We start from the raw sequence: 18,383 nt of genomic DNA on the forward strand, positions 1-18,383 counted from the left end.
AAAATATTTATAAAGGCTGCTTTGAAGTCTGTTACAGTTGACTTCTGGGCTATCTCACAGATAGTTTCTGTTGCCGCTTCTTTCCCTCCCCTCTGCCTTGCATGGGCTACACTTTTTAGTTTCTTTGCATGTCTTGTAATTTTTCCTTGAAGTCTGGACATTTTAGGTGATATTCTATAGAAACTCTGGAGATTATAGTCTGTCCCTCCCTGGTTTGTTTCTGTTGTTGCCATGTGTTTAGTGACTTGGCTGAACTATTTTAGTAAATTATACTTCTGGCTTAATATGAAGCCTGTGATATTGCTCCTCACAGAGTGTAGCTTTGGGCATGCACATGGTCATCCTGGGATGGTGGGTTTTAGCAGGGCTCTCTTTGATAGTCTCTTTCTCTAAAATCTCTATTAAGCTGCTTGCCTTTGCTATTATCACATCCAGCTCTTAGCCTCCACTCATTTAATTTTGCTTGCTCTATTGTTGTTGACAATGCCCTGGGGGTGTATATTGCTCTGCAGTCTGATCCAATTAGATTTGGGCACCTTTGCAAAGGTAGCTTTAAAGGCAAGTCTTTGAGGTTTGTTTAGACCCAGGAGGGCTCTTCTTAGCTATCTCTTAACCTGATTCTCTCTGGTAAGCTAGCTGGCCTATGATTTAGCTTTTTGCTCTAATGGATCTACTAACTTCCTCTTAATTGCTTACTTCCAAAATCTTCATTGCTTTTGTGAGCACTCTTACTTGAAATTCCCCACACTCCATTTCATATAAATTCAGTCTCTGTGGGAAGAGCTTTGGAGCTCTCCATCCTCATCCTAGGTGAAATCTCTGAACCATTTCTTTAGGGGTGAGGGATGGGATGGTCACTTCTTTTGGAATGATGATCCTGAGTCAGGAGCAGGGCACTGAATGATGATGGCAGCCTCTAGTCTTCTCGGCTTCTTCTCCTGGTATGGAACCTCCACCTTACAACTGAATTGGGGTGAAAGCAATCAGGGCTCCCATATTCTTAGCCTGCTGTGCCTGGGGTTAAGCCCCTGATCTAGGAGAAGAACTAAGTAGAGGGAGTGAGCCCCCAACAGTTTGGCCACCTTTGCCAGGAGGTTAGCCTCTGCAGCTTGGAGTTTGGGGACATGAGAAATGCTAGTGGTCTGCCTTTCCCCGCAAAATACACTATTCCTGGACTGGGAACTTAGGGGAGAAAGAGGACCACCTTATTTACACAACCTGCTCAGATTGGAGCTTCCATTGTCTTGTTGAGATGAAGAGTTGGGGAGGGAAGCTCAAGTTTCATAGTCTTCCTGTACTTACTGAGATTTAGTTCTTAAATAAGTGTTTCTTACTGTGCTGTCCTCTTTTATGATGACAATTTCCAGAGACTTCTAGTGGTTGGGTTTAATGATTTTCACCAGTGATGGTTCTTTCCTGGGGAGTGGGTCCATGACATTCCTCACCCTGCCATCCCAGAAGCCCCCCCCTTAGCTTTAACACAAGCTCAAGTCTTTTCCATTAAAAAAATTCTGTCTTTAGCTTTAACTACTGCTCAATTTTTGCTTTCACTGTCAAAACTGGAGTAAAAGTACTGCATTTCCTTCATTCCAGCTTTTTCCTCAATCATTCCAAACAGGTTTTCCAGGCCCACTGGTCCTGAGGGAGCAGCTTATATCCTGAGGTCACTGGTGCCCCCACATCATGTCATTCATCAGTACTTGTATCTCATCTTATTTGATCTGTCAGTAGCATCCCAACACTACTGACTCTTCCCTCCTATCTTTTCCTGGGTTCTGTAGACTTGGCACCCACTTGGGTTGCCTCCTATGCCCATGGCTGCTTGCTCTTGGCCTCCTTTATTGGCTGGTTCTCCACTCCCAGCCGCTAAAGGAGTAGAGCTCCTCATGGCTCTGGCATGGGCTCTGTCTTAGTTACCAATTGCTGAGAAACAAATCACCCCCAAACCTAGTAGCTTAGAAAATAAGCATTTATTATCCCATGGTTTCTCTGGGTCAGGAATCTGGCTGTGGCTTAGCTAGATGTCTCTGGAGTAAAGATTCCCAAAGCTGCAATTAAGGTATTGGCCAGGGCTGAATAATACTCTGAAAGGACTGTAGAATCTGCTTTCAATATCCCTCATGTACTTATTGGCAGGATTCATTTTTTCATGGGATGTTGGATTAAGTGCCTCAGTCCCTCCCTGGCTCTTGGCTAGAGGCCTCCTTTAGGTCCTTGCCATGTGGGTCTCTCCGTAGGGAAACTTACAACATGGAGGTTGACTTCCCTCAGAGCAGGTGATTGAGAGAGAGGACATATGAGATGGAAGCCAGTCTTTTTGTGACTTGATTTGGAAGTGACATCCCATCACTTTTCTTATATTCTAACCCACATTCAAGGGAAATTGCATAAGTGCATAAACACAGGAGGTAGGGATGACTGGGGCCATTTAGAAATTCCCTTTTCTTCTCCCTCTCTACCCTTTCTAGACCACCTCAGACACACTTGGACTTTAATTACCCAGCCACAAAGAAGAGGGAGATGATTCACAAACTTATGTTGTCAGTTCAGGCCTCCCCTCTGACTTCCAGGCTCACATCTCAATTCCCATTTCACTCAGATTTCTCAAAGGCTGCTCAAAAGTAAAATGTATGAAACTAGACTCATGGGTTTTTCCCCAAATCTGGTCTTCCTATGTGTTAGTTGTAGTTCAGTGAAGTGTAGTACAGTGAAGCTGTGAGATAAGACAATGCGTGGCTCAGCTCTGCTCCACACGGTGTCCCCCTGTTTGCCATTCCTCCACATGGTGTCTTCATCCACATGGTCAATGCTGGCTCATTAGCCCCACACCCCTGTTTCAGGAAGTGAAGAGTAAGCAATGTCCCTTTTGGAGGCTATGACCCGGATAGAATACATATTATTTCTACCCATACCCCATGGACAGTTAGAGAATAAGCTGTTGAGAAGGAGGGTGGACATACCAGTCTCTAGTCATGCAGCTGTGACCCCAGTTGATGCACTGGAGAGGGGGCAGTCATATTACTGGGCTCCCCTCAGGGCAACGTCTGAGGCAGGGAGCTACTATAGTCTTCTTTTATTAGGGAATCAACTCCAGAGAATAGGAATAAGTTACAAGGGGACCGTCACAGAAAAGAGGGAGAGGTAAGATGATCATGCATATTGTGAACCAGCCAATCTGTAGGACTACTATCCTAAACGGTATAAACTGTCCCTGAGGACCAGCCCTCTGGGAGAGAACACAGGAAGAATTTCTCCACTGGCTTGTTTTCCACTGGTCAACGTTTCATCCCCTGGGGTGCTAACTCTCTTGCGTTTCTGAGTTTGCATGGAGTCTGCAAGGACATGGGCAGCAGGGAAGCCCCAGAGTGGGAGGCCAATAGGCACGGCATGGGCCAGAGACGAGGAGCCGCTAGGCTGCCTGCTTCGGGCTCATTAGAGCCCTTGCAGAGCTGGGGCAAGGGGAGGGGAGCCTGAGAAGATCTGAACCCGTGACAAGACTCTCATGCAGTCTCTAAGCAGATATCAGGGTTTGCTTACCGCTTCCTGTCGCACCCTGTTCCATGAGTGACACCCCATTCATTTAGTCCCGTAAGGGAGAAACCTAAGAGACACTCACACTTCCCTTTTCCTTATGCCTAGATCCAATCCAAAATATCTCTGAAATCTGTTCACTTCTCTCCATTTTGAGTATCACACTCTTAATCAAAGCTTCTATCGCCTCTCACGGGAACAAATGTCTTCTAAATGAACTCTTGTCCTTCTTCATATCCATTCTCCATGCACAGCCAGAGCGGCTTTTCTGTAACACCAGCTGGATCTTGTCACTGTGCCCTGCTAATTAAAACCCTTCTACTACTCTCCATTTCTGGGAGGATAAAGGCAAAGCTCCTTAGGGTGGCCCACAAGGCCCCATGTGGCTTGGTCCTTAGCCTCCTCTTGCAACACAGTCTCCACTGTCCTCACCTACCTATTTTCAGCCTCGGCTTTCCCAAGCTCCAGGCTGCCTCAGGACCTTTGCACGTGCTCTGCCCCAGGTTTGCTGTAATTGTTTGTCATCTTTTTCCCCTAACTGCCTTCTCATCTTGAAGCTCTTGGGGGCAGTAATCATTTCCTCAGGGGAGTATTTCTTGACTTTTCTAAGTCAAACCTTTCTTGTATATGTATCCAGTCTTGGATTCTTCATTAGAAGACTAAGTATGTATTTTGTATTTCAGGAATTGATGAAACAGAGTCGCTCCTAATTTTTCATAACATGCTATTTGGCTTTTCAAAAACAAAATAACATCGAAGAAGTCATCGTGGGCAAGACAAGACTTTTGGGGGATTTCATTACACTTGTCTTTTTGTTGTTGGTTTGTTTGTTTTAATTTTAAATTACGGAGGATGTCATAGTCTTTTCAGTACTTGGAACCTCTACATGTTTTCACCCTAAAACTCTGGCTGTGGATACAACTCCTTCATTGTTTCCCACTGCTATAGCTTAACTTTTCCTATGTCAGTTAGCAGATGCCAGTCTTCCCCACTAGTCTCTGTTTTTCAAAGGTAAAGGCCTCGGTAGTGTTTGGGATCACCACCGAGCTTAGCATAGGGTCCCCACAGAGGAAAACGCAACGTTCATTCATTAGGTGAGTCTCTGGAGTCTGTAGCTCTCACCCTGGCATGGCCACTCATGGGCTCTATCCTCGTTCCTTTCTGTGCCCAAGTTCACCTGTCTTATCAGAATAGCTGTTTCTGAGACAAAGGAAAAATCTTTCCAGAAAGAGAAAGAGGAAAAGAGAGAACACAGACACACAGACACACACACACACATACACACACACACACCACACTAGAAAAACATACATTAAGTTAGATCTCTACGTAGCCTCCAGGGTCCCAGGGCTAAGATTGCAGCAGCAGCTTGGACTGGTTCTGAACGAAGTATATTTCTATGCTCACACTTCTTGCCTGGGCCCACTCAATTGTGTGTCCCACGCTAAAATTTGTGGGTGGAGTGGGAGACATTCATTTCAGTACAAAGTCCGTTGAGATAAAAAGTTCAGACAAGAAATTCTAAGAAATTCTGAGGTTGTTGTCATGCAAGTTACCACACGGCGGCAGTAGGTGCTCAGTAATGAGATTCTTGCCTCCAGGACTTGACCAACTTTTTTCTTAATCCATTGTCAGTTTATTTTAAAAAGTTTCCTAGTCCATAATTTTCTTTAATAAAAGAGTCACACTTTTCACTTTGCTATGTTTTTACGCAGTGACGTGCTTGAGGGAGTGTCACGAATAACACTGAGGATGATTCAGTGTCTCTGGTTTTCACCCAAAGTGGAAATGACAAGAACATTTCTTTCCTTACATGAGTGTCATAACGTGATATTAGATAATTATCGTGCAATGTAACCACATTTCAGGAGATAACATGTGGCTCAAGACGCTGAGCTGAGTGTAGGGACCTACTGCTCGATTCCTTTGCAGACTTGGGCACCTGAGCTAGCTGGGTTCTTGGACCCGCTCAGCCTCAGAATCATCAGCTGATTGGACTGTGGGTAAGTCCCCTGTGCTAAGGATCCTTCACACAAATTGCACAATTGAAAGATTCTGGGGTTGGTAATTCCAGGTGCCATGGCAACCCAGAGGAAGGAGAGGTCTGGTTGACCTAAGCACCACCCCCTGCTGGGGACTCAGCCTGCAGGGTCTCTGCCCAGGACACCAGTGCTGGGAATCAGGCACAGGGGAGGTCAAGACTGAGTACCAGCTCATTCCCACCAGATGTCAGCATCTCCCAGGTCAGAAGCACCCAGCAGATACCAGCCTGGCGAGGATGGAGCTTGGGAGGCAGCTCTGTGCCCTGGTCTGGGAGTGACCCTGGTGTCCAGTGCCTACCTCCATCTCCCCAACCACTCCTGAGACTAGGAGCAGTCACAGGGACAAGAGATGCTGCAGTAACAGCCTCATGCCTCCTTGGCAAAGGCAGACTGCCACTGGATACCTGTGCTACCCGAGGAAAGGAAATACGACTTCACCGTTGGTGCAAGATGATGACCTACACACTGTGCTCTTAAGACTGCGGACCGGGGAACCAGCCATCCTGGGTTTGAATTCTCCTTCCAATACTTAGAAATCGGGGAACTTAGACAAGTTTCGTAATGTCTTTGAGCCTCGGTTTCTGCATTTGTAAACTGAGAATATCATCGTTCCTATTGATCTTAACCGACCCTCCGGGTCTCTTTCGGCTAATTGTGAGGATTTAAATAAGATCACTGTCATTTGCAATGTTTACTGAGCAAATCTCTCTGCCGGGCATCGGGCCTAGTCTTTTTGTCTAGTATCTTATAATTCTGACCACTGCAGTGGGTTATTACCTGATTTTATGGTTAATGAAACCAAAGCTTGGAGGGATAAAGTAGCAGAGCTAGCATTTGAGACCAGATGTTTTGCCTTCAGAGTTCACTCTCATAATCAGTGCAAAGCACGTCGGTCTTACAAATGAGCCTGTTGCTGTCATGGCCCTGTGAGCCCTGACGGCAGCCCTGGGTGAGGTTTTCATCACTCACCCCATGGTGCAGGCAGATGGGTTACATGGCTGGTGCCGCCCTGCCGTGCGGGAGAGCCTCGGAGGTTCCCTGCCACGGAGCAGGTTCTACTAGGGTGCAGAAGCAGGGCCCTGCATTGGGAAAGCATACCTGGGCGGTGAGCTTGCAGGCTTCTGGAGCCAAGGTCAGGGGTTCAGATCCCCTCTCTGTTTCTTGTAAGTCGAGTGCTCCTGAGCCCATGATGTACGTTTCAGAACCTTGGTTTACTAATCCGTAAAATGGGAATCATGCTGGAAATCCTCTGCTGAATTTTTAGTGCAATTAGGAAAAATAATTTTTTAATGAAAACTACTTTGGGGAAAGCATGTAGAGGTGCTTACGCAGTGCCTGACAACTTTCCTATCGGGGTGTGATAAACTCTAACCTATCGCTACAAGTCGTGTTTACTTGGCACCGTAGCTTAGGATCCCGACTTGAGTCCTCCCCTCAATACAGAACTTTGGTCTGGACGACTGCATTTACTTTTCCATTCTTTTTCTTTTAGAGATTTTATTTATTTATTCATGAGAGAGACAGAGAGAGAGAGAGGCAGAAACACAGGCAGAAGGAGAAGTAGGCTCCCTGTGGGGACCCCAATGGGGGATTTGATCCCAGGACCCCGGGATCATGCCCTGAACCGAAGGCAGATGCTCAACCTCTGAGCCCCCCGCCCCGGTGCCCCCATTTCTCCTTTCTAATCTCCCGTCAGAGGTGCCTCTGGAATGGGTGTCTTAAACCTCAGAGCTGACTATTTAGCTCAGTGCTGCCCAACAGGAATATAATGGGAACTGCACATGTCATCAAAAATTTTCTAATGGCCACGTTAATCAATAAAGTAAGAGAAACATGTAAAATTCTTTGTAATAATATATTTTATTTACCCCAATAGATTCAAGATATTATCATTTGTGCATGTAATCAATATAACCAATTACTACTGAGATGTCTTCTGTCTCGTTTTTGTGGCCAAGTCCTTGCAGCCTGGCCTATGCATTCTACACCTGCAGCTCTTCTCCCCTGGCCCCGACCACATTCCAAGGGCTTGGTAGCCTCCTGGGCTGAGCGGTAACACACGGACGGTGCATGTCAAGCTTTTCCGTGTCACTTTAATGGCAACAAAATGGTGCTTGGCTTTTCCAGCTATCACTAACTTTCACCTTGAGACATTTTATTGATTTTTTTATTTTATTTTTTAATTTTAATTTTTATTTATTTATTTTTTTAAAGATTTATTTATTATGATAGACATAGAGAGAGAGAGAGAGGCAGAGGGAGAAGCAGGCTCCATGCCGGGAGCCCGACGCGGGACTCGATCCCGAGACTCCAGGATCGCTCCCTGGGCCAAAGGCAGGCACTAAACCGCTAAGCCACCCAGGGATACCCACCCAGAGACATTTTAAACTCTGGTTTGGATCTCTGCACCTTTGTGGAGTTTTTGCCTGCGCGGTGTCCCTCTGCCCCCCAGTTGGGTCCTTTACCATCCCGTCGAATCCTCACACGGACCCCATCAGGTAGATACTATAACGACTCCTATTTTACAGACAAGAAAGTCAAGGCTGGCCATGGCTCCCTGACCCGTGGGATGTGACCTGCGGGCAGCGGTGCTGCGCTCTGGACCCCTCTGCTCTGTGGAAGACGACACTGTGGAATGAGCGGTGCTGCACCCGGGTGGAGTGGGCTTTCAGGGGACAGGAGTGAGTGTCTGGGCAACAGAGGTATTCAAGAGGTCCTCAGACTGGGTGCACTAGAGGAGATTTCCACATGGGATTGGAGCAGGAGGCAGGTTGGTGATCCTCTTTGCAGAAGCAGGGGTCGAGGAGGTGTCCCCGCTCCTGGGGAGGCTGGGCAGCCACGATGGGGTGCCGTCGTATCCAGTGCCTGCTCTGGCCCCAGGGTGGAGGGCTTGACTTCCCTGTCCCTGGGTCGTGGGGGGCCTTCCCCACTCCAGAGCCCTCGTGCAGCCTGTGGCTGTCGGCGTTGGTCTTCTCCCCTGGAGGGCTTGGTCCCACATCCTCCCATTGTCAGCGCTCATACAGTACCTCATTAATTTAGACTCACTGTAAATATTTTTGGAAACACCCTGTTGCTCTCCTGAAGACTAGTAGGGCTGGGTGTGAGCGGGGCCAGGGTCCTGTCCGCCTCTTCCTGACCTCCTTCCGGCCTCTGCGCGGTTTCCTGTCCTAGCTGCCTCCTGCCCAAGCTCTCCTATGTCAGGCTAACAAAGGCGAGTGAGCTCCAAGGAGAAAGGCTTCCTCCGGACCTGATCTTTAGGGAAGGGAGGGGAAAGCACAGGGGCACAGGGGACAGTGGGTGTGACCCGGTGGGGACACCTGGATGAGTACCCCCCCCACCCTGGGGCCTCCTTTTCCTCATTAGTGAAGCTGAGCATGTGGGTAGATCACTGGCGGCAACCTTTGCACCCACAGAGACCACTTGGCTTGCTCTCCGTTCCCCACCCACCCCAGTGGCTTGTCATTTTGGAAGGGTCTGTTTATCTAATCCACTCTGTTTGTGAAATAATAATTGATTCATATTCTCAGTTCTTATTCATCAAAGCCATCCTGAACACCAGGGGGTAAGCAGAGCCACCATATCCAGTCTTGAAAATCCAAGCTGGAGGGGCCGCTACTTGACATTTACAGAGGGTGGTGTTTTTTTTTTTTTTTTTTTTTTAAGATTTTATTTATTTATTCATGAGAGACACAGAGAGAGAGAGGTAGAGATACAGGCCGAGGGAGAAGCAGGCTCCATGTGGGGAGCCCCATGTGGGACTTGATCCCAGGACACTGGCATCACTCCCTGAGCCAAAGGCAGATAGATGCTCAACCACTGAGCCACCCAGGCATCCCGAGAGGATGGTCTTACTAAGGTGTCAGGGGTGACCTTCTTGCCCCCTACCCCCTTTACTGTCTCCTAGGGCTTCAGCTTGGGTGGGGGGTCAGTGACCTAGCAACTGGGTCCCCACACATTTACTAGAGGCCACCTAGTATAGGGAGGTGTGCTAAATAACTGGGGGAGGGTAATGTCAGGTGAGGGGTGAGGGGGTGGCTGGGGAACGTCAGGAAGTGTGTTCAGACCCCCATTACTCACAGCCTGATGAACAACCCGTTAGGTGGGGGCTGCAAGCCACGGCAGGGAGAAAGGGTTCTGATCTGGTTTTGTCTGTCATCGACCTGCTACACTGAGAGTCAGGTTGCCTCCCCTTTTTGACTGCTTTAGCAGGAAATCCACGTCTCCAACCGCCTCTGGGAGCCACTGCCGTAGTTCCCAGAATTGCCAGCTGGTTCAATGTCCTCATAGACAGGGACACTGAGGATCAGAGAGGGAAGAGCCCTGTCCAGGGTCACACAGCAAACGAATGGTTCGGTCAGAGTTTAGGGAGCATGGCAGTGCTCCGACGAGGCCCTCTTCTGGTGGTCGGCTCCGTCTAACGTTGACCCTAAGTGGCTGTCCGGGTGAGCTTGCTCTGCAGCCCATCTCGCTGTCGGAGCTCATTGAATCTGTTTTGCGTCCAGCTATTTTGTGTCTTCTCGGCTTCTAGAGCACATATGCAGGACATTGGGGACGTGGTCTGAACTGCTCACACAATTCAGCGTGGGCCCCGTGCCTCGGGTGGAATTTGGCTTATTGGAGCTGCTCAATAAATATTTGCCGAGTGAATGACTTAGTAGCCGAGATGGGACTGGCTCCTGGGCCTGCAGGTTTTCCTCCGTTTGCAGTCTGCAGAGCAGCCCCCGACCCTGCCCTGGGTCCTAGGCCTTTGGAGTACGCCCGCAAGTTTGAAGTAGCACCAAATGGCTGGGGGAGAAGGGGCTGCTGAGGGCTGAGGGGGGTCTGCTTTAATTGTCAGAGGCAGCTGGCCATTTGGTTTTGCTCAGATAAGCTGCTAAGGTGGGGCTCCTGTGTGTGTGAGTGCGTGCAGGGCTGCGGTGGGGGAGGGGGTGGTGTGAGGCTGGACAAAGGTGGGAGGAATCCCAGAGTGGGCTGGGAAGCCCCGTTTCGTCCTCATCCCTGTCCTTCCCTCCCCTTCCCCTCAGATAACACCACCAGCTGTTCAGCACACAGCTGTGCTTTCTCCTGGGAAGGGGAGAAGAGGCCCCCGAGGCCCTGGGTGAGTTCAAAGCAGACCTGTGAAGTGAGGGGGCTGGGGCAGGGCTGGGGGAGGAGGTGAGAAGTCAGCAAGGGGCAGAGAAAGACAGCTTCACTTTGATGTCCCCCCACCCAGAGCCTGGGGCAGGGGCTGGGCAGGTCCCTGCAGACCAGAGCCTTTGGGCCTTCTCCTTCACCCCAAGCCCTTAGAGACCCAGTGAACGAACCACCCTTTCCCATCCCTCCAAGGAGGAGGCTTTTCCAGTGCCTGAGCCCGGCACACACCGGCTTGTGAAAGCACGCACGCACCCGATGCACGCGCGTGCCCTGCGCACACTCATGTCCTGCTTGCTCACAAGCGGCCCCACGGCACACACGAGCCCTGCCCCTGAGTGCACATGCAGCCACACGCAGTCAGGGGCGGAGGGCCAAGCCAGTCTCCATTTCTAGGCCGGGGACAAGCTCAGAGCTGGGGTGGGGGAGGGCCATTGAATCACTGACTCCAGAGGTCCCCCGGCGGTCTGGGCTCTCCTCAAAGGGACCCGCAGCAGGTCTGGGGCGCTGCTGTGCCAGGAGCCGGTCATGCCAGGCTCCTCACAATACCCTGAAGAAATCTCCCAGGAGAGAGTGAAGTCCCCCGGGAGACCGATCAGCCTCTCCAGGGCAGGGCAGCCCCGGGGACACTGGCCAACAGCCTTGCCCTGGCTGCTGGTTTGCCACATGGCTCGGGGCAGATTATTCTGGGTCAGTGTAGCAAAAAAGGTGCCTTTGTTAATGCAGGGGAGCAGCCCTGGAGTGAAGACCCAGCCTTTCTCCCATATTTTCCCCCAAGCACATTCCTACAGCTTTAATTCAACAGGCATTTACCAGGCTCCAATCTGAGGTGGGGGAGGGGGTTACCAAAAAAAAAACAAAAAACAAAAAACAAAAAACAAACGGGTACAGGTGTCTGCCCAGGTGTGCTCTGCTGAGGCATTCCTTCTAAGCCCTGGGGGCACATGAGATCAGGCTTCCGCTACTGGTCCTCTTCACTAAACTGTCACCTGTGTTGGGTGGACAGGGACCTTGGGTCCCAGGCTGGGTGAGGTTGGCTGATTCTGCTCATTTCAGGCTGCCATTGCTGGGGACACTCAGGCCACCTGCTTCCAGCTGGCTTTTGGCTGGAGGTCAGATCTCATCCGTACTTCAGTCCAGCCCTAATCGGTAGCTACTTCCTAGTCTCGGCCCCCAATTCCTTCCCAATTTTCCCTAGTTTGGTTCCCCTGGTGAGAGCAACCGTTTCTTACCCCATCAGAGTCAGGGAACCTCGTGGCTTTCTAAAGAGATGGGCCCATAGCCTCTCCCACAGGGTCTCTATCTGGCTTAGGGTCCAAGTGGGAACAACTTGGGGGGGGAGGGGAGACCAGATTTGGGGAACACTGCGAGCTCACTGGCTCTCCGATGTTCCTAGCTGCAAAGGGCCTGGGTGCCCACATCTTTCTGGGAGAAACAAAGATCTGGATTACCTGGGGGGTCTTGACCTTGGCCTTTATCCTCGCATGTCCTGAGCAATTTTATTCATGACAGCTGCCATCAGTTGTGACCTGACCAGAGCCAGACTGGTTCCTGCACACCTCTCAGGCCCCTTGTGATAGGTCAAGGCTGAGGTAGTCTGACATGGTTGAAGGTTAACCATTTTCACCCAAGTTTAGGGTCAGATTAATGAAGACCATTGTTCCACCTGCACAGACTTCTATTAGACAAACATGCCGGAGCAAGCAGGCCCCAAACAATCCCTACCCTATGAGGTCAATAGAGCTCTCGGTCTGAAATCTGTGGGTGTCCTGACCACCGTTTTGCAGACTGCCAGGGTGCCAGTGGCTGGGTCCTGCTTGGCTTTCCTGCTGGCCTCAGGTGACCAGGAATCCTCTTTGGAGGTGGTTGGCCACGGGGCAGTTTCCGGACCATGCTATGGTGCCAACCCCCAATGATTGCCTGGCTGGGCTTCTCAGAACCCGTTCAATCAGGAGAGTGGGGAGGATCTCTAAAATATTTTAGTCAATCTTTAAAACATTTCTCTCAAGAGAGCTTATTTTAATGTGAATCACAGGTATCCTAGTGTGATCCTACATTTCTATGATGCTCAGCAGATGACAAACCTTGCCAATCTAAAAAGGGTTGAGGTTTCTTTTTTCTTTTCTTTCTTTCTTTCTTTCTTTCTTTCTTTCTTTTTTTTTTTTTTTTTTTTTGCGGGTAGGTGGGTGGGTGGGAGAACTTGAGGTTTAGTCTATGTGCTCAAGCCTTGGTTCAAAATCTGGCTCTGACAATTACCAGCCGAGTGACCTTGGCTATGACCTCACTTCCCCGTGCCTTCGTTTCCTTATCCGTAAGTGGAGATTAATAGGAGTGCCTACTTTCCAAAGTCGTGCCAATTAAAGGAGATAGTAAGCACATATAAGATGCATGACCCTCTGAACCAGCTCCTTGTGAGTATTTGAGTTTGCAGACCCCTGCACGAGGGTTTCCGACCATCCCTCCTTTGAGACAAGGGATTCTTGTTTTATAAGCCTTTTACTTTGGATGGGGCCATGACTTATCTCCTGATTTTGTGCCATCTTATCCCTGCCCAACCTTAGACGGACTCCTCCACTCACGAGAGGTATACTTAAGAATGAAATCTTGTGTGGCCTTCCCTTGTTCCTGCCCAGAGGTCCTGGAAAGCTGAACAGATGGGGCAAAGTGAGTTTGTCCGGGACTGTGCCCATAGCATCCCCTCAGTGGCTGCCCCTCCCTTGCCTCCTCCTCTGGCTGCTGGTCTCACAGAGAGCTGGTCCCCGAAGATTGAAGTGTGTCTGAGGTTCCCAGAGCCTACGGGCTTTTCTTTCCACCAGCAACCAGTCCATCCATCCCTTAGCTCACTCCATCATTTAGTGATCACCTACTATCTGGTAAGCAGAGGCAGGTGCTTGGAAAGGAAGGAAAGCAAACCACAGAACTGTAGCGAGATTCATCCCTGTGACTTGGAGCAAGACATTTGCCTTGTTAGGCCTCCGTTTCCCCGCAGATTTAATCACCTGACTTAATGACTTTTGTCTGGACTTTCTTTCTCCTGCGACTTTGTCCTCCACCCTCTAAAACTTCCCAGGCCATCTGCAAACGGCGGCGGTCTGCCAACCTCGCATGAATCCTGGAGAAAGCCCCTTAACTGTGTCTGTAAACCATAAAAGTTTCCAGAGAGGGGGTCAAAGTGTGGAGGTGTAAAGGAGGATGGCCATGAGGGGGGGGGAAGAGAGGAGTGAGGTCTGGTCTGCGTGGGGGCTGGGAGGGCAGGAGGGGGAGGGTGGGGGCCAGACCCGCCTGCCTGCGGGGAGGGCTTGCCAGATGCTCAGAACATCCTGCGAAATCTCACACCCTCCTTGCCCCCCACCCGTCCTGGCTCCAGCTCGGGCTCCATTTCAATCTGCATAATTCGCCCCATTTCTAGTGGATGGGAGGGGGTGAGAATGGGAGGGTGAGGAGGTCTGTGGAGGGGCTGCTCCAAAGGCCAGAGGAAAGCAGAGCCCGAGGCTGAGGCTGGGAAGAAGGTGGGTGGCAGCCAGAGGGTGGAGGCGGGGCCGGGAGGAGGGCAGGCTGCAAGCCCCAGATAATATTCTGCCCAGGGCAGCAGGGCTCCATTCGGTCCACTTGCCCAGGGAGGAGAAGGAGGGAAAAAAAAAAAAAGAAAGTGGGCTGTAACTTAAAGATCTTAAGACTCCCAAGTGAGGGGTTGGTCTGGAGGTGGGAGGAGGGAGTGACCAGACACGGAGGAGACAGAGACTCAGGAGGGCGCAGGGAAGCGGCTTGGCTGAGGCCGGGACTGGGGACTCGGGGACTCGGCAGGAGAGGGTGGGGGGACGGCTGGGCCCCAGGCAGCTCCTCGGCGGCTCCCTGGGGGGGCTCTGGACACCCTCGGCCCTTCCCGCCTGGGGCCCCCGCCCGGCCTCTGTCCGCTGCCGGCATGGAGGAGGCTGGCGATTTCGACAACTACTACGGCGCCGACAACCAGTCCGAGTGCGAGTACGCGGACTGGAAGTCGTCGGGCGCCCTCATCCCCGCCATCTACATGCTGGTCTTCCTCCTGGGCACCACGGGCAACGGCCTGGTGCTCTGGACCGTGTTCCGCAGCGGCCGCGAGAAGAGGCGCTCAGCAGACATCTTCATCGCCAGCCTGGCCGTGGCCGACCTGACCTTCGTGGTGACCCTGCCGCTCTGGGCCACCTACACGTACCGGGGCTATGACTGGCCCTTCGGCACCTTCGCCTGCAAGCTCAGCAGCTACGTGATCTTCGTCAACATGTACGCCAGCGTCTTCTGCCTCACCGGGCTCAGCTTCGACCGCTACCTGGCCATCGTGAGGCCCGTGGCCAACGCTCGCCTGAGGCTGCGGGTCAGCGGGGCCGTGGCCACGGCGGTGCTGTGGGTGCTCGCCGCCCTGCTGGCCCTGCCGGTCATGGTGTTCCGCTCCACCGGGGACCTGGAGAACAGCACCAAGGTGCAGTGCTACATGGACTACTCCATGGTGGCCGCCGCCAGCTCCGAGTGGGCCTGGGAGGTGGGCCTGGGGGTGTCGTCCACCGCCGTGGGCTTCGTGGTGCCCTTCACCGTCATGCTCACCTGCTACTTCTTCATCGCCCAAACCATCGCCGGCCACTTCCGCAAGGAGCGCATCGAGGGCCTGCGGAAGCGGCGGCGGCTGCTCAGCATCATCGTGGTGCTGGTGGTGACCTTCGCGCTCTGCTGGATGCCCTACCACCTGGTGAAGACGCTCTACATGCTGGGCGGCCTGCTGCACTGGCCCTGCGACCTGGACATCTTCCTCATGAACGTCTTCCCCTACTGCACCTGCATCAGCTACGTCAACAGCTGCCTCAACCCCTTCCTCTACGCCTTCTTCGACCCGCGCTTCCGCCAGGCCTGCGCGTCCATGCTCTGCTGCGGCCGGAGCAGGTGCGGCGCGGCCTCCCACAGCAGCAGCGGGGAGAAGTCGGCCAGCTACTCCTCCGGCCACAGCCAGGGGCCCTGGCCCCAACTCGGGGAAGGGTGCAGAGCAGATGCACGAGAAGTCCATCCCCTACAGCCAAGAGACCCTCGTGGTTGACTAGGGCTGGGGCCTGCCCGGCCTTCCCCTGCTCTCTGAAAGTCAGGTAGCATGACAGCACCTTCTCCCTCTCACTCCACCCTTTCCCCTGCTCCCTGCCCCCCTGCCCCCTCTTGTCTTCCTTCCTTCTTGAGGCTTGTTCAGAGGTTTGTGGTTGAGTGGGAGGACACTGAGCCCTGCAGGCTCCTGCTCGGCCACTCGGTATCCGTGAGACGGACCTTGCACGAGTGTCTTGACCCCTCTGGGCCTCCGTTTCCCCATTTGTATATAAAACAAGGGAAGTTGTGCTGGCTCAACTGAACTGGGTTGCCCCCACTCCTTTTCTTGGATCTCCAGCTTTTCCTTTTCCCTCCTTTCTTCCTAATGCCCTGTCCCTTCTCCCTGCCCCTACTTTCTCCTCTGTCTGCACTTTCCAGCCCGAATTGTCACCTGCTGGCTCCAACCCGGTCTCCGGGGCACACCTCCTCTTTAATCCCTCCTTCTTCCCCTATTCACCTCCCTGGTTCTGCAGGGCTTCCAAGGGTTAAGAATCCTGAAGCTTGCACACACTCTCTGGCTCCCCGAGAGTGAAGGAGGGACCGGGGCTGGTGTCAGCAAAGTTAGTTCCAGGCTCTGCAGCTGGGAGCTCCAGAACTTTCTTGCAAACCGGACCATTTCACTGTAGTTTCGGGCACTAAGGATCCCAGAAGGGGGCCTCGCTTCCTGCAGCCCCTCCTTCATGCCAACTAGATGTGCTTTTTTTGCAGATTTCCTCTCATTCAACCTCTATTCCCCATGGCAATCGGAAGTCCACGGGGTTGGTGATGGGACTGCCGGCTCCTAGGTGTCATTCTATGAGTGGGGAGTCGGGAAGGCAACGTCGAGGAAGAAGGGAGTCCGTATTTAGTCTATATGCTGCTTGGCTTCCCTTTCCAATTCCTCACCCCTCCGACCTTCTCCAGAACTGGGACCTGTAGGTCTCCCCACCACAGCCTGGCATCTCCAGGCAGGACACTTTTCTTGAGCACTGGTGTTGCTGGGTGCCAAGAGTTATGTGTGTGCGTGTGTGTGTGCTTGTGTGTGTACACAGATGAGTATAACAGGAAGAGCAGTGTGCCTGTGTCACTCGTCACTTGGGTGAACTACCCCCCTACTCTCTACTCTTTACTCTCTACCACTTCTCCACTCTGCACGCAGCATCCTTGGGGAAAGAGGGACATAGTGAGGCAATATAGAACAAAAATGAATTCACCCCTTCCCCCACTGGATTTGGGGGCTCTGACGGCTGGTCCGTGCTTTAAGAGAGATGTTCCTGTTAGGGCTGGGACCCCTCTTGGGAGATCTGTCCCCAAGGCAGTGGTGCCCAAGCCCTGGGGAAACCCAATGTGCTGGGTGCCATCATTCCTAGTTCCATGAGGGAAGCAGGAGGTGGTTAAGAGCTTCCTTGGCTCCTTTCCCACACCTCTCCCCCCTGCTCTGAGTCCATGAGTGTGTTCCCTACCACTCTCCCCTTTCCCTGGGTCTGTGTCCCCCTCCCTAAGGAACATGCCTTCTTGCCTGGGGTGAAAAGCACTGGGTGGGGTTTTTGTCACCTCACCACCAGGATGGGACCCATTGGCCTCTCCTGCTGGGCTGGGGGGCTGGGAATGATGACTGGAGCAGCTGTGGCAGGGCTGAGGGCATGACTTCAAGCCACCAGAGAGGCCTCAAGGACAAAATTGATGGTGGGGCCTTTGTGGGCTGGAGGCAGGGATGTGTATATTCCAGGTTTTGTTCTTGGAGGCCTCCCGACAGGACGTGAAGGACAAGATTTGCGCCATGGAGGCAGGAAGAGCCCAGCGTGGTGTAAATGGAGAGCTTGACCATCCCTGGGATGGCGCCAGCTCCAGGAGCCGAGGGAGGAGGAGAAAGGAAGAGGCTCTCCTCAGCTTAATCTCCCCCTTACAGACTGGAATCTTCCACAGACTCCCTTTCTCAGCCCAGGGCTGTCCTCAAAGCATGCGGTCAAGGTTGGAGGAAGCTACCAGAAGGGAAGAGGGTGCCTTTCTGAGGCCTTCCTCAGTGACCCCAGAGACCTCTTGCCTGGAACTCACTGGTGGCCCTGGACAGAGGATGGAGGCTCCCTCATCCCCTACCAGCCCCCTCTTTGGAACGTCTCTGCTATGTTTTCTGACCCTGTTAGTCACTTCGGTTCATTCAATAAATCTGTTTTGTGTAATTGCTGTGTCCAGAGCCTCTTCTCACACAAGTGTCATGGGATGAGGAAAGGCCCCCCTGTTTGCAGATGTCCCAGTGGGAGGTGACTTGGGCTGAGGGGGCACAGGAGGGAAGTAGGAGCTAATGGGAGTCAGGTGGGAAACTGGAATGGGAGAGGGGAGATGGGCAAAACTTGGGAGAACTAGACCCAGGGCAGGGCAGGGGTGGGAGTGAGCCCAGGAGAAGCACAGGAAATAAAGGCTGGGGTGGGGGGTGAGGTGGGGATAGGGTGGGGTTGGGAAGCAGCTCAGATTTCCTGCTTGAAAACCGTGGGACAAATGGGCGCATATTTTGGAGTCCTGAGCACAGGCCCTGGGAAAATGTTAGCATTCATTCATTCACTCCTTCACTCATTCATTGTCCCGTGACCATCCAGTTGGCTT

At 52.1% G+C, this 18,383-nt stretch overlaps 1 protein-coding gene across 1 annotated transcript; it reads left to right on the top strand.

Moving 5' to 3' along the window:
- The first annotated feature begins 14,205 nt into the window (after window positions 1-14,205).
- Window positions 14,206-17,962, top strand: APLNR (apelin receptor). The gene has a single exon (XM_038562461.1). It carries the CDS (start codon window positions 14,626-14,628, stop codon window positions 15,763-15,765), a length of 1,140 nt encoding a protein of 379 aa, XP_038418389.1. The 5' UTR covers window positions 14,206-14,625; the 3' UTR covers window positions 15,766-17,962.
- The last annotated feature ends 421 nt before the right edge of the window (window positions 17,963-18,383 follow it).

The sequence above is a fragment of the Canis lupus genome, chromosome 18 (assembly GCF_011100685.1).
Source record: "Canis lupus familiaris isolate Mischka breed German Shepherd chromosome 18, alternate assembly UU_Cfam_GSD_1.0, whole genome shotgun sequence".
Lineage (NCBI taxonomy): Eukaryota > Metazoa > Chordata > Mammalia > Carnivora > Canidae > Canis > Canis lupus.

Coding starts and splice junctions, on each gene's coding strand:
- APLNR (XM_038562461.1), top strand. CDS start 14,626: ATGGAGGAGGCTGGCGATTTCGACAACTACTACGGCGCCGACAACCAG.